The 16,337-nt window shown below is 36.0% G+C and overlaps 1 protein-coding gene across 2 annotated transcripts in view; it reads right to left on the bottom strand.

Annotated features, from left to right (window-relative positions):
• Positions 1-13,837, bottom strand: part of LOC136028895 (leukocyte tyrosine kinase receptor-like) — a 244,527-nt gene extending 230,690 nt beyond the window's left edge. The window contains exon 1 of one of the 2 annotated variants that reach the window (XM_065706861.1): positions 13,153-13,837. In XM_065706861.1, the coding sequence (XP_065562933.1) occupies positions 13,153-13,768 (616 nt within the window). In that variant the 5' untranslated portion in view covers positions 13,769-13,837. Of the gene's footprint in view, positions 1-2,684; positions 2,808-13,152 lie in introns of those variants that run through there. The other variant, XM_065706864.1, reaches the window with a different exon arrangement.
• Positions 13,838-16,337: the final 2,500 nt, after the last annotated feature.

Here is a 16,337-nt window from a genome sequence, read left to right as displayed (position 1 = left end):
ATCATTTTTGCACCTTCCGGCATGGGTACTAACCGAAATAAATAAGATACGGAATCTGGCGCTCTGACTATTAGGCATTAGGCGTTTATAACATTAGGTATTATGACATTAGACATACTTATAACATTAGACATGACATGAGACATACTTATAACGTTACCTATGGCCCATAAATCAGTGGGAAAATAATTGATTGCCGGAAAAATTGGAGCCAAGTAACTTAAAATCGGGATATAGGACATTTGTAAGAAAGGATGAAGTGCTGAATTATCGCCAGTAAATGTGTGAGTTGGGGGAATAAAATAGAAGTTCAATCGTCCACCCGTGTATACCAACTTTCATTTTTGAACTAGGTCTCACCGGGTAAATATGCTATTTGTAGATTTGAACGGATATATTAATACAAGTTTTATATTGGTAGCTGCTTCTAAACCGCAACTTTTATGATCCAAAGCGATTTAAGTAAAAGGCGAACAAGACATTAGAGGCAACAGTGTCCACCGTAAAATAGGACTTACTTTAAGTTTTAATCGCTCTTTAGTTTATACTTTTCTTTCTACAATGTTTCTACACTGCTTGTTAGTTTGTTTTCTTGTTTGTATACTATTATATCCTTCCCAAAGAGATGGCCTTGTTGCATTTTTACCCAGTAAAAATTTACGGATCGGAGAGAATTATTTTACTGCTGGCTTGTTTGTGGGACATGCGCCTTTGCTTCATTATGGAGATAGCTTCGGGCTTTCCGAGGGAGAGAAATACAAAAGGCGATTTAATAAGTGACATTGTTTTATTTGACTAAGTCTCAAATTGCTTATTAATAACAATTTCGTAACTTTTTCTTAAACTAAACCTTGAATAATTTCATGTTTTTGGACTTCATAAAAAGAAATCATGATTTTTTTTTAATTTCAAGGGAATTCAGCTTAATCATCTTATTCCTTTGGAAGTAGTATTCCTTGGGTGCTTGTTACACTTTACAATCTGACAATTTACACTAGACTTGTATCTATTGGGATTGGCAAGTGACTGAATTTGGCAAAAATACCAGGATTTACAGCTAACACTACGGTCTTAGTGAGAAATTTATTCATTAAAGCAGCAAGGGTTGACTGAAGAAAAGGCGTAGTGCGCTAATAAATCCTTATTCTTGTGGCCATAGCAGATAAACTGACTATAAAACACGCTTTATTGCACATAAATTTATTCTGCTAAGAAATTTAGAAAATTACATCAGGATTTGCCAAGTAGTGTCGGATTTTAGTTATATTGGTCCGCAAAACTGTTCTGTCATATTGCAGACACCCAAAGATAAGAAACGGTTGAAATTTTTAAAAACTAGCCTCGCCTAGGGTAAGACTGGCCACGTGAACGGAGAGAAACATACTCCCCAAGACGGTCATTTCTGGGCCGGCTAGGCTCTTAAGTAACTTGTATTGGATTGCGCTGGTCCTTAAGTTATATTTCCTTATCCATTTTATATATATTGTCGTCATCTTTGACTCTTGCATTAAATATGACAAATGTTTACGTTATTTGTATCGTAAAAACATGTTCATATTTTATGCTAAAACTAGCTTACCGCTTAAGTGTCGATCTCAAAAGAAGAGAAATTAAAAAAAATACCCTCGAGAAACACTTCCCCGCTGAAAGCTTTCCTACCATGAAAATTTCTCCTCTGTGGAAAATTCCTTGAAAAAATCCCTCATATATTAATAATGATCGCATTTTTAAGTTTAGAAGTACTTGAAAAGTTCTCCCCGGACAATTATCCCCCAATGCAGATTCCCACCTTCAGAAGAATCTCCAACAAGAAATTCTTGCCCCTACCCGTCTACGGAAAATTCTCTCTCGCAAAAAATTCCCCATACAATTCCAATATACGTAAATCAAAAAATAGACGATATACCGTATCGATAAACAGTAACTTATATTTTTTTTCAAGCGTCATGCTTTCCACAATAGAGTTAATACTAGACTGAATTATACTTAAAAATGTTTTTATTTTTCTCTAAAAGTAAGGAGTAATATTAAAACTTAAAACAAACAGAAATTATAGTGTATATATGGGTGCTCCTCCGTTCCTAATCTCTCACTCATTGCGCTACAGTTTCTTACGGACAACTCGCCCTAGAACTTCTCCTTCTTTTCATTTGAAAAAAAAAGTGTTTTGTCTTCGATTTCTGGTCATTCTTAAATAATTCCCGAAATCCCTCCTCAGTGAAAAATTTTTCCCAGAAATCCCCCCCCAATAGGGAGTTCCTCCTGCAGAAAGTCCCCGGTGCAAAGCTTTTCGGATGGAAAATACCCCCTCCTATGGAAAAATCCACTACATCCCACTGAAAATTTCCCAAGATCATTTCTCGGAATATTCTCCCCATATTAAAATTGAGTACTCAAAGAGAAAGTAATACAAATAAAAAGAATTCCGTATATGAATTCTGGTTAAAGTCCCACATGTAAGATATCCCCTTGAAAATTCGCCCCCCTGAAACTTTCCTCCTCAGGGAATATTTTCCCCTTTGAAATTTCACCCCCCTCCCACCACGCCACAGTATATTCTTTGCAAAAAATGTTCGTATGTTTTCCAATGGCAAACACTATATGTAAACAATGGGTAAGTTGTATAACCATGTCACAGTTGTATAACCATGGTGATATCATCCCCAGAAGAATTTTTATCAGACCTTTTAACTGTGCTGACCTTTCAACCTTAGGATTCCATGGAAGTTTCAACTGAATATCCATAATCGTTCCTGAGATCAGTACACGCCTAGGACAGCTCGGATGAACCTAGTATCTTTTGATTTTGTACAACATCCTCCGCACTTTACTGAAAAACAAAATGTATTTAAAAATATTCTTTCGTCTTTTAGTAATCTTAGTTATGATGACGATTTTTTTTTCATGTTATGAGTTAAACAAACACATAGCTCAAAATAAAGACTGTTTTCAGTAAAGCCTAAATTATGTTCTTATGTTTAGAAGGCACATTGGGCGTTAGTCCTGCTCTTGTGGTAGTTTATGCTCGTTTTGAATTTGACCTGGTTATTTATCGTAATTTCTGATCTTTTTGGGTTTCATTTTTTTTATTGATAGTGATTTATTGTAAATGATCGGTTGAAAAATTATTTGAATTTATTTCTGCTAACCTTCAGTTTATTGTTGCTCTTTACTTTTCTCTGGAAAAGCTCCTTTTGTTAAAATTTTAATGCATGTATAGATAAAGGAAGTATTTATATGGCATTTATCAAGGGTTAACAAAATCAGCAAGAGGAACAAAATTGATCGGAATTCGAAATTTAAAGGAGAATTTTCAACAGTAGACGAAATTTAACTAATAAGCTTATTAAAAAGAGATGAAAATTCAACAGTAGTCTAGGAAATGTAACTCATTTGTTTTTTCAAAAAAAATAAAATTTGACAGGAATATGCAAAATACATTTAGTTCGTTTTCAACCACATACAAAATTCAACAACGGAAGAGAATATCCAACTTAAGTGTTGTTTTTCAAATTGCTGGATTTGTATTATTTTTAAGTGTATGAATTTTAAGTGTATGAAGAAGACTTCCTCTGATGAATTTTTATGTTGATTTCCGCGTTTGTTTTTTTGTAGCCCTACTAATGATTTGCTTTATCATCCTGAGATTAAAGGTAGATTACAGTATATCTTTTCACTTTACCTTTGGGAATCATCTGTATGGATTCCCAAAAACAAACCTAGATGTTTGGTTTTAGGAAATAATTTTTAATTTGCAAGATCCTTTTATTCCGAACAAAGGAGCAAGATTATGCTGGACTACAATTAATATCTTCAAACTCTCGGTATAAAAAAAAAAAAAAAAAAAAAAAAAAAAAAAAAAAAAAAAAAAAAAAAAAAACAACTTGTCATATCTGGCGACGATGTTGTAGGAGTCGAAGAGTCAAATGATGCAAACTAAGGATGACTCCATCAATATTCGAATTCACTCCAAAATTTGAAGGTCGCGTCTTAAGAAAATCAGATACCATTTTCATGCATACCAATTGTCAATACAGGTAGCTATGGAAAACGTGTAAAAAAAGAAGAAGAATTCCTTAGAAACATGAAACTAAATATTTGTTAATGTTTACAGGCAGCGCCATATCAGGGATCTAAGTGAAACTACTACAAAGGGTGATGAAAAGAAAACTGTATACAAAAATAAGCAAAAGTTGCTAATCATGATTGCAACAGTAGTTGTAATGTAGTAAAGAGCAAATCGTGGCTCATAGAAGCCAAAATTTGAAAACGGGTTTTTAAGGAAGCAGTGCAATGAAGACATTTTCCGGGTAATAATAGATTTAGAAGTAGTGATTTCATTCAGCTTCAACTGTACAGGGAATTGCAGCTACGAAAAGAAAATTTGAAAATTTAGAAAAAGAATCTAAAATCCCTGAAAGATGACTTCCAGTCAAAATAAAATGTATACCATCGAAAACCCTCAATTGGTGTTTTATAGACCCCCACCTCGAAGAACAAGAATTTTTTTTTCTTTTGCATGGCCTGAACTAATGTTTCCACTTCTTTCGTTTTTTCTTTCCCGGGGTAGACTTCTGAACCAAGAAGTCACAGCAATCATAAGGAGGATAATTTGAACGAATATCAGAGGTTTTAGTGGCTTTTCTCAAGTCAGATAGATTAGTCGAGATTACGCCGCGGCTGATATTACACCAAAGGGGTGCTGGAATCCAACCAACAGAGGCAACACTATATCACTGCCTATCGAAGAGTTTGTGGTAACGAAATGTAAGAAAAGTGTGACTCTTCTCAATAGTAACCGAAACTACCAAAACAAAGAATGTTAATATTGATAGATACATAAAAAGAATTGATTTTTTTTTGCTCATTCCAAATATATCAATTCCTTAAGCTTACTGTTACCCGTCAAAAGCTACGATCCTTAAAAAACTGCCTGATTTTTTAAAAAGAGGGTAAACAATTCAAAAGTCAAGAACCTTAATGAAATTGCACCATAAGATTCAGTGTATCAAAGAAGAAATATGACGGATGAATGTTTATTATTTTTTTTCAGGGGTCATCCTACCGAAACAACGGTCCTAGAAGACCGGGAGAGGGAGTATTTGAGCAGAAACTAAAAGTTCTAGTGCCCTTTTTCAGTAACCAAAAAGGCTAGAGGGCAAAATGCTCCCCTCCCACGCCACTTTTTCCCCAAAGTCGTCCAATCAAAGTTTTGAAATAGCCATTTTGTTCAGCATAGTTGAAATATCCTAAAATTATGCCTTTGGGGCTAACGTGACCCCCCCCCCAGCCCCTGGGGAATGGGTTGTAAATTGTGGAACTTGTCGATTGTTTACGCACAGTAGTTGTTATTGAAAAGTATGCAGACATTTTTTTTTGGGGGGGGGGAGATTCTGCTTGAGTTGGGTTTCTATGGGGAGTTTTTTCGTGAGGGGGGGGGGGTCTAAGCTGAGCTTCCCAGAGAAATTTTACACAGGGAGATTTGACAGAATTCCTATACAAAATTCTTTTAATTTGTCTAACTTCCTATTTGCCGAGTCAATTTTGTATATAGATATGCTCTGTGGGATATATTTGGGATAAATTTTCAGCGGGCTTAAAATTATCTGGGGAATTTTTCAGTGGGGGAGAAATTTTCAACGAGATGAATTCTCCCTGGGGGAATTTTCTGCAGGAGAAATTCTCTATAGGGAATTTCCTTTGGAAGCAACTTCCTACTGGATGAGAGAGGGAAATTTTCCACAGAAGGGGGATTTCTAGATTGATTGGAAAAACGATTAGAAATTACAATCAAAGTATGCTAAGGAGAATTTTTCGGGCAGAATCCTCTCTACAAGGGGGATTTTCAGAAAGATAAATTTTTCGGAGGGAATACTTCGGGGGCGGGGTATTTTTTGTTGGAGGAACTTTCCAAGGATAATTTTCCCGTGAGGGCAGAAAATTTTTCATGAAGGGGTGTGCAAATCTAACGGCATTATTTGAAAAACGACCCAAAATTAAATAAAAAAATTTTTTTTCAACTTACAGTAAGGAGGAAAATTAAACTCATAACGAGCAAAATTTATTCCCTATATGAATGGGTCATCCCCTCTTCGATACCTTGCTCCTCAAGTTTGACTGTTTGTCCCAATTTCTTAATAACGACTCGTGAAACCCCGGGATTGTTTAAATAGTATTTTGACGCATTTTCAAAAGTACCAAAAAACTTAAGCATGAAGAGCAAGGTATTGAGGAGGGGAACTAACCCCTTTATATACGGAATAATTTATCTTCGTTTTGAGTTCTAATGTTGCTCCTTACGTTCTACATTTCTACATTTCTAAAACTAGTTTTTCTATAGTAGAGGCACTTCATATGGAAGGGGGAGTCTTATAAACTTGAGAGGGGGATCATTCCATCAGAAATCAGATGTTCTAGTGCCCTTTTTAAAATTCAAAAAGTGATCAGAGGTCAACTAGCCCCCCTCTCTCACGTCCTCTTCCACCAATGCAATCAATCAAAAATTTTAGATAATCACTTTGCTCAAAATTGTTCAAGGGTCAAAAAACTATGCTTATGGAGTTAACAAAAACCCCACGGACCTGGGGCAAAGGCAAGGGCTGTAATTGATGCAAGCGGCCGATTATTAACTCATAAACATTTTATGGAGGTCGTGGTCGTATAAACTTTGGAGAAGGCTTATTTGATTGGAAATCAAATTGGAAATCGGAGTTCTTTTTTGAGACCAAAGAGTGATCGGAGGGCAGGCTATTTTATTCAATTTATTAAAAATAATCCAATCGATTTTATTGAAAATAGTCCAAAAGTCAAACAACTCTAACTCAGGGCTTGACAAAACCCCTTTAACGCAGATACATTTTAGTGGGGGGGCTTATTAAATTGATAATGAGAAGTGCTAGCTCTCTTTTTAAGAGTCAAAACAGATCGAAGGGCAATCAGCCCTTCCCCGCTCTCCTTTTTTCCCAAATGTATCCGATCAAAATTTTGAGATAGCATTTTTTTCAAAATAATCCGAATGCCAAACAACTATGCCTCTAGGGTTGACAAAACCCACCATGACCCTCACGGCAATGGCTATGAGCTATGGAAGTTGCCCATTGTTAGAATATAAGGTTTTAAAGAAGAATGGTTCAGGAGGCTCATTAGAATAGAAATAGAAGAATAAAAAAGAAAAAAATTCCCTTTTTTAAGAATCAAACATGATCGAAGGCCAAGCAGCCCCTCCCCACACATCTTTTTTTCCACAAATGCATTTAATCAAAATTCTGAAACAGCCATTTGGTTTGGAATAGTCCAGAAGTAAAATAGCATTGTCTCTTGAATTGACAAACTTCCCACATCCTCCGGGGCATGGGCTGTAGATTATACTAGTTGCCCATTGTTAGCATATATGTTTTTTATGGAAAGAATTGCCTTTTCAGTGCCCTTTTTCATAGGCAGTGCAATAGGGCTGCCCAAGTAAAGAGCGATTTGGGCAGAATGTATTATTTATTTTTTTTTTCGTATCTTCTTACCAAGGCTCTTCGTATAGAAGAAGCGATCGTAGAATAATCAAAAAGGACTCAGTCAATTGGAAATTTAAAGTTCTAGTGCCCTTTTGAAGAATCAAAAGTGACAGAAGAGCAACCAGCCCCACCGCTCCAATAATTTCTCTAAACATATCCTCTAAAAATTTGATTTGTTCAGCATAGTCAAAGGCCCAGTAATTGTGCCTTGTTGGCTAGTTGCCCTTCTGTGACTTTGTGACTCTTAAAAGGGAAAAAGAACTTTCAATTTCCAATCACATAAGCCTCCTTCAAAGTTTCTACGAAAACCTATAAAAAGTTAAAACCTCATATGCCCCCAAGGCATAACTTAAAAACCCTTACCCCCAGACTTTGACGGGTTGTGTCAGCCCCGAATGCCTTGTTATATGATCTATGGCCTATATTTTGAATAAAACAGCTATTTAAACCTTATTATCGGACGCATTTCGTGCAAAGAGGATGTAAGTGGGGGAGGGTAGTTGCCATCCGATCAATTTGACTCTGAAAAACGGCACTAGAACGTCATCTTTCCAATTAAACGAGCTCCCTCCGAAATTTATACGACCACTTTTTTCATAAGAACTTTATATACCCCCAAAGCTCCAAAAATTGTTGTCGTAGAAACTTTGAAAACAGCTCATCCGATTGGAAATGGAAAGGAAGCGCCCTTTTTAATAGTCAAAAATTATTGGAGGGCAACTAAACCTCCTCCCTCGCTCACCATTTCCCCAAACACATCCAATCAAAATTTTGAGATAGCCATTTCGTTCAACGTAATTGAAAGGACTGGAAATTATGTCTTTAAGGATGACACCCCTCCCCCACAGCGGTCCGAGCAAGGTCAGTTATGCCTTGGGGAACATAAGGTATATACAGAAAGGGTGATCGTATAAACTGCGGAGGGGCTCTTTGGATTGGTAGCCAGAAGTTCTAGTGCCCTCTTTTAAGATTTAGAGTTATTGGAGGGCGGATAACCCTCACGGAATCTGCACCTCCCCTGCAATGCATCTGATATAAATCTTGAGATGGCCATTTGTTGGCGTAGAAACTTCGAAAGAAGCTCGAACGAAGAAATTGAATAGGCTAGTGCCCTTTTTATTAGTCAAAAGTGATTGGAGGGAAGCAAGGCCCCCCACCACACCCATCTATTTCCAAGAGACATTTAATCAAAATTTTGGGATAGCCATTTTGTTCGGTGTAGTTGTAAGGTCTGGAAATTATGTCTTTTACAGCCCCCATACCCTCTCAAGAACAGAACATAATTTGCACTTTACTGAAAAAAACGGCTTTGGATTGTCAGTTTAGTATACATATACTGATATATATTCCTCAAAGTTTTAATAATTTTCAAGTTATTAAAGTTAAAAAATTAAAAGTTTTAAATGTATTCTGTTTATTTAAATCATACAATAAATAACCGATTCAAACTCAAAACGAGCAAAAAATTAACATGAGTAGGGCTGATAACCCCGACATCTTCTGAAGAACATAATTTGCACTTTACTGAAAACAAAATAAATTTGAAACTTTTCACTTTTTATGCTTTCTTAAATAAAAAATTATCAAAACCATAAGCAATGAATATCAGTATATGTCAATTAAACTGACAGTCCACAGTTATTTGTTTTTGTTTTGTTTTTTTTCAGCAGAGCGCAAATTATGTTGTGGTCTTGAGAAGGCAGACTATCTGTAGACTATCTATCAACATGTGAAAATGATATCATTTCTATACAATCCTGAAAAAGGCTTGTGCCACCTTTACCTCTCACTCAGACTAACTCTCTTGGCTTTGTCTCCAATTGGCCAATAGCTTGATGGCAACTTGATGTTAGTCTCAGCTCGTTTTGAGTTCGACTCGGCTATTTATTGTAATTTCTATTCCTTTCGAGTTTCATTTACTTATTGATAGTGATTTGGGGTAGTTTTACGCTTAGAAGATTATTCAACTTAATTTTTGCTCATTTTTGGCTAAATGTAGCTATTTACTTTTCGTTGAAAATCTTGTTTTGTCGAAAAAGTTTTTAAATTAATAATTAAGAAAATGGAAAGTTTTGATTCTGAGTGTGTCTTAAAGGATCAAGGGTATTGAGGTGAAACTTTGGCGAATGTGAGGGTTATCTTAAATTAAAGCAAAAAACGCAATATGCATTCAGTTTATCAAAAAGATGGATCTTAAGAACAGCTGAGGACATTAATATGAAATTTTTAGGACATCATATGCCCCATCCCATGCCCTTTTTAACTGATCTCTCTAAAAAAAATTATCACACTTTTAAACATTTATCTTGCCCAAAATAGTCTAAAGGTCGAATGACTATGCCTATGGGGATCATATAACCCTCCATAGCTTTGGAGAGGAATGCCAAACAAAATCAAAACATACTAGCCTATGTGCAAGCTGGTTGTCAAAGGTCGTATCACCAACATCTAAGGAAAGGTTGAGGGTATTAAGTTAAAGCTTATAGGGTATGTTGAGGGAGATGTCAAAAAGTGATTGGAGGACTAAAAGCCCTCTTGCCCCTTTTAGATTCTCCCTTCCCTCACCAGTCATCAGAGTTTTGAAAAAGTCATTTTGTTCAAAATAAGCAAAAAGTCTAGTAACTAGGACTTACCGTTAAGAATAGAGGGAATATTTGATTCTAAGTGTGTTCGAAAATGTTAGTATATTTGCATTTAAGTGAAACTTCGGGGAATGTTGAGGGTGGTGTCTATCTAAGTCAAAAAATGCAATATGCATCCAGTTTTTAAAAACGGCCAATGTGTAATATCTTGAGATCAGCTGAGGGTATTAAGTTTAAACTTTCACTGCATTTTGAGGGAAATGTTGAAAATCGGTCAGAGGGCAACTAGTCTCCCTCCCATAGACATCTTGTTCAAAATAGTCAAAAAAAAAATGACTATGCTTCCAGGGATGACAGCTCAGAGCCCTGGGACAAATGTTATAAATTATTTAAGTTGTCTATAGTTTATACATAAGGATGTTTATTGGAAAAAGTGACCATATGACGATCTTTGATCCTGAGTCTCCAAAAAGACTACGGGTATTAAGGTAAAACCTTTAGAAAATCTTGAAAGAAGTGTCAAACAAAATCAAAACACAATATATGTGGGAGGGCTGTCAAAATGGTACAATAGCAATATCTAAGAAATCACTAAGGGTTTTAGGTCGGAACTTTTAATCGTATTGACAGGGAAGTTGAAAAAGGAAGAGGGCACAACCGGCCTGCCTTCTCTTGTCCTATTAGATGCTCCCCTCTACACTGATAGGAATCTTGAAAGCCATTTTATTCAAAATAGTCATAAGATCTGCTCAGAGCCCTGACAGCTCATGATGACAGCTCAGAGCCCTGGGACAAATGTTATAAATTATTTAAGTTGTCTATAGTTTATGCATAAGGATGTTTATTGGGAAAAGTGACCATATGACGATCTTTGATCCTGAGTCTCCAAAAAGACTACGGGTATTAAGGTAAAACCTTTAGAAAATCTTGAAAGAAGTGTCAAACAAAATCAAAACACAATATATGTGGGAGGGCTGTCAAAATGGTACAATAGCAATATCTAAGAAATCACTAAGGGTTTTAGGTCGGAACTTTTAATCGTATTGAGAGGGAAGTTGAAAAAGGAAGAGGGCACAACCGGCCTGCCTTCTCTTGTCCTATTAGATGCTCCCCTCTACACTGATAGGAATCTTAAAAGCCATTTTATTCAAAATAGTCATAAGATCTGCTCAGAGCCCTGACAGCTCATGATGACAGCTCAGAGCCCTGGGAAAAATGTTATAAATTATTTAAGTTGTCTATAGTTTATATATAAGGATGTTTATTGGGAAAAGTGACCATATGACGATCTTTGATCCTGAGTCTCCAAAAAGACTACGGGTATTAAGGTAAAACCTTTAGAAAATCTTGAAAGAAGTGTCAAACAAAATCAAAACACAATATATGTGGGAGGGCTGTCAAAATGGTACAATAGCAATATCTAAGGAATCACTAAGGGTTTTAGGTCGGAACTTTTAATCGTATTTAGAGGGAAGTTGAAAAAGGAAGAGGGCACAACCGGCCTGCCTTCTCTTGTCCTTTTAGATGCTCCCCTCTACACTGATAGGAATCTTAAAAGCCATTTTATTCAAAATAGTCATAAGATCTTCTAGCTATACCTCCAGAGATGTCAAGCCCCTGGGGCAAGGATTGTAAATTAACCATTCTATCTGTTTTAAAAATGCAGGATTCATATTTGTAAAAGGGGGAAATGTTTGATCCTGGGTGTGTCTGAAAAGATTAAGGGAGTTAAGGTGAAATTTTGGGGATTAAGGGATATGTGAGCTAAACTAAAAGGCAATATATGCATTCAAGTTATCAAAAAGGCGCATCTGCAACATCTGAGGAACGGGTAAGGGAATTAGCTAGAGATTTTCAGGGCCACTACTAATGTTACTAGGGCGACTGCAATTACAAGTGGTTACGAGTGCGACAGTAGGTATATCTGCAATATCTTATGAGTGGCTAAGGGGGAGAATCTCAAATCAAAGGTACTATATGCATCTCGGCTGTCAGAAGGGTGCGTCTGAAATATTCCAAGAACGGCTAATAGCATTAGGTAAAACTTCTAAAGAATGTTGAGGGGGAGGGTGATGTTGTAATAATTCAAAAGCCACTAATCAAAACTATTAATTAGAATCTGATAGTATAATTCGTAGGACAGAGACATGAAAAACTGGATAAAAATACATTATATTAGCCCAAAATCAAGCTTTGGCAGTCAATTCAAGAATGAATATCATTATCCATCAAATATTCTGTTTGTTTTCAATAGTTTTTTTTTTAGTCATCTTGATTATTATAGAGATTTCATATTTATTTGCTGTCGATATTTTGAAAAACGAAAGCGTAGTATTCGAGATACATACAGTTATAAAAAACGCAAGTGACGCAGCAAGGGTTAGACTTTTACAGTTAGGGAAGGGGGGGAGCAGTGGTGAAACTCCTATTTATAGTAATTTTTGTTTGTCTTAAGGTTTGCTTGAAAATTCAACTTAATTTTACTCGTTTTAAGATTTATTTATTAATCTATATTATTACCTGTTATCTCTACGTTTTCTATGATGGTTTATTTTAATTTATGTTTGTTATGGATCTCATTTATTCTTTAACGGTAAGTCCTGGTCGTTTTTGAGTTTGGATTATTATAGCAATGCATTTCTGCTGGTCTCATGTTTAATTTTCTTTGGAAAATTTCCTTTTCAGATAGTTGTTCTATAACTAATATCACTAGGAGGCTCTTTCAGAAGGAAAATTAAAGCTCCAGTACGTTTTTATTGCTTGGGCGGGATTCGAAGGCAACAAAGCTCCCTCCTTGCTAAATTGACCGGGGTCTCAGCAAAAAAAGAATAAAGCAATGGTAAAACTAAAAAAGAACAGAGATTATACCGAACAAAACGCAGATTGTGTTATTCCACATCACTTATAACAGAGGATACTAGCATCATGCATTGTCAGTGATGGTTTAGATGACATGATTCCAAAATTTGAATGTAATGAATCAGCTAAAATTAACTAAAGCTAAAAAGGAGATATTTTGAGTCATGAGGCTTTTTGGACCTAATAAAAACTAAATAATTACTTACTATTAAGCCGATAGATTATTTCAAAGACTAGCGAACCTGTTTTTAAAGGCTCAGGATCTAAAATATACGTGCTATCCACGTTAATGAAAATTAACCAGTCAGCAGTGAAGCGGCTGTAAGGAGGTACTTCGCGTAGCCATTGTATCACAACTTGACTGATATTAAACTCAAAACTACTATTTGATTCTGCATTTACTGCTGCAACGCTCTCATTTTTGTGAAATACAAGTTTTGCTTCGCATTCTCTCTCACTTATATTCTTTGTATCAACTGAACACGTTTTCGATCCCCAAATATCACCGCGAAGAACCTTCACTTGCTTATACTCACTGATCACTACTATATTAACTATTTCTGGGAGTTTAATATTAACATTGTAAAGTCCAATGGTTGCTTTGACTAATTGAAAATCTTCACTGACAACGTCTGTAAGATAGTGTTCTTCAAAAGTGAATGCTCTTGCAATGAGAGGGATTTTATCGTCAATATTTTTGGGCCTCCTCCTCCATTGGGAATCTATGCTGAACCTAACATTCTGAGGAGTTTCATCCATGAAACACAAATCAGAAGAAATTACATTTGCACAACCTAAAAAACACAGCAAAGCGACCTTCATTTCACCATTATGAAAATAATAAGTCACTTTTGGCACATATGACAAAGCATAGCATTTAACTTTTGTGTCAAAATGACACGAGAGTAGGTATGAAACTGAAGAACATTCTTTTACTTTCATAGCGACTTTTCTTATCTATGTGATGAACCGAACTTGTCAGATTGTAAAGCTCTCATTGGTCACGAATTTGATGCGCTGATCACCAGCAAATCACTTCCTCTAAAATTTCCGGAGTAAGATTCATCAGCTCAACAGTAGCTACAGAATTTACTTTGTAGAAAGGCCTATAGAAGCGGTGACGGAAAGTTCCCAAAAATTCGGGACAGTCCCAGATCTACTATTCCTTCCTTGGGGTTCTTCAAAGTTTTCAAAATGTCTTGGAATTCTATGATCAAAAGAAAGAAACGAACGGCGGTTGAAAAACATGAAGCTTTATATTTAAATGAAAGAAAAGGGCTTCAATGAGTGGCTGCAAGTGCTTATTTTGTTAAACTAAAAAGGTAAATAATTAATTCGGTTTACTTTTCTCAGTTCGTGTTTTTTTCCTTTTTAAGCAAGAAGTAATTGATTTTGATTCAAAGTTAATATCTACGGCAGATTCGTTTCACTATGAAGCTTGATTGCCTTGCTAATCAAAGACAGTGTTTAATCAAAGCACTGCTTAAGTAAAGAGCCATGTGTCTTTTAAGTATTTTTTTCGTAACTTCGTAAGGAATGGATGGATGCAGAAACTTTGATGGTGCTCAATCCATTCAAAATTGAAATTCGTGGTGTCCTTGTTTCCTTCTCTGTCCTTGTTTACTACACACTCCCTATAATATTCCAGACTACTTATAATAATTATGAGATAACTATTTTGTTTAACATATATAATAGCTCCAATAACTACGCCTCCAGGGATGACATGACCCTCGCTGCTCCTGGGGAAGGGGCGTAAATTAGCAAATTGTTAATTGCTTCAGATAGGTTTTAGAGCGGAAAATGGAGCAGGGAGAGTTTAATCTTGGATGTTCAGTGAACCAAAACTTTCGGGCATTGGTCAATGGATTGATGGGCATACAGGACAGTCAGCTCAAAACTTGTATTATTCAGTCCTTGGGCAAAAAGGACCCTAATGCAGTAGGAAAAAATGTTGGTTTTTTACCGAAACGGGGCCCACAAAAGGCCTGAAAAAAGGATAAAAGCAATTCTTACCTAATTTGTGTGGATGGGCTGGGTCTTAGAAACTTGGGAAATAGAAATTTAGTCGTGAGAATTTGGCTCGTAATTAAAATTTTTAGTGCTCTTTTGAGGACCAAAGGTAATTTGAAGACAAACAGGTTTGAAAGGTCTGACAATGTCAGAGATGAAGACAAACAGTGATTGGAAGTTCAATGAGGATGCTTTCATGGTCAATACAAAAACACTACAGCCCCAGGGCCAATGGCCCCAAATTATATAAATTCGGCAATCGTTTACTGGCAGGTTTTAGTAGAAAAAAATCACCAATTTATTCCTACTTGTTCATCTATGAGCCCAGCTGATTTTTGCCTTACATCGCCAGATGCAATTACCTTACCAGCCTATATTATATAGCAATTACCTTACCTACGCAGTCAATTACCTTACCAGCCAGCAGTGAAGCCTTACCAGCCTGTGATCATAGGGGAATACTCACTCTCATTACCATTTATTAGCTATACCTCACAAACCTGTGCCCATTACTTCTATACCTAATTCCTACCTTCAGTTAATTTTGAGATTTATTCTCTACATGACTGTCCGATGGGTAAATACCCAAAAGAAGCTACTTAATGTTTCTTTAAGAATCGCACTGCTCTTCGTTCCTCTCTAATGTAAATTCGAAAGGGTGAGAAAGCTTCTTCTTTAATCGTGCTAAAATCCCTTGTAATTGATGAGCCAGAGAATCCTTCTCTGATTCTCTGGAATTGAGAAGTGAAAATGATCAGCAAATAAGGGCGCACTGTTCCTAAACCCAGAAGGTACAGGATTGACTAAATCCCTAATTTTAGAGGTAGTTGCAACAACGCGAGATACAACATTGATACAAATAAAAAAAAAAGAGGGAGACCTAATACAGAGCCCTGGGAACACTACAATTAACGAGACTTTTACTTGAAGAGAAGGTGAATATATTGCTCTCTATTTTGGAGTTAATCACGAAACAAAGCCAAAGTACTCATTTATCCATTTATTCTTAATCCATAAAATTCTCATCTGCGCAATAGTGTTTCGTCATCAACAGTGTCAAATACCTTAATCAAATCCAGTAACAAACCATCTACTCTGAAATTTTTGTCAAACGATTATACATTCTAGCGTTAATACACTTTTCTAGAAAGCTAGAAATAACAGGTAAGACCGAAAAAGGCCGATAATTTACAAGATTATTCTTATTGCTACCCTTCAATATAGGAGTTATCCTAGAAACCTTAAAACAACCAAAAAACCTTTCCTGATTCAAACACACATTAACAAAGGAAGTAAAAATATCTGAAATATAGGGATACGATGTTTAAACCATAAAAAGGTTAACTGATCTATCGGCCAACGTACTTTTCATCCCTAA

This window comes from Artemia franciscana, chromosome 1 (genome assembly GCF_032884065.1).
Source record: "Artemia franciscana chromosome 1, ASM3288406v1, whole genome shotgun sequence".
Lineage (NCBI taxonomy): Eukaryota > Metazoa > Arthropoda > Branchiopoda > Anostraca > Artemiidae > Artemia > Artemia franciscana.
The sequence above is the reverse complement of the archived record's forward strand: the minus strand, read 5'-3'. Positions and strand labels throughout refer to the sequence as shown.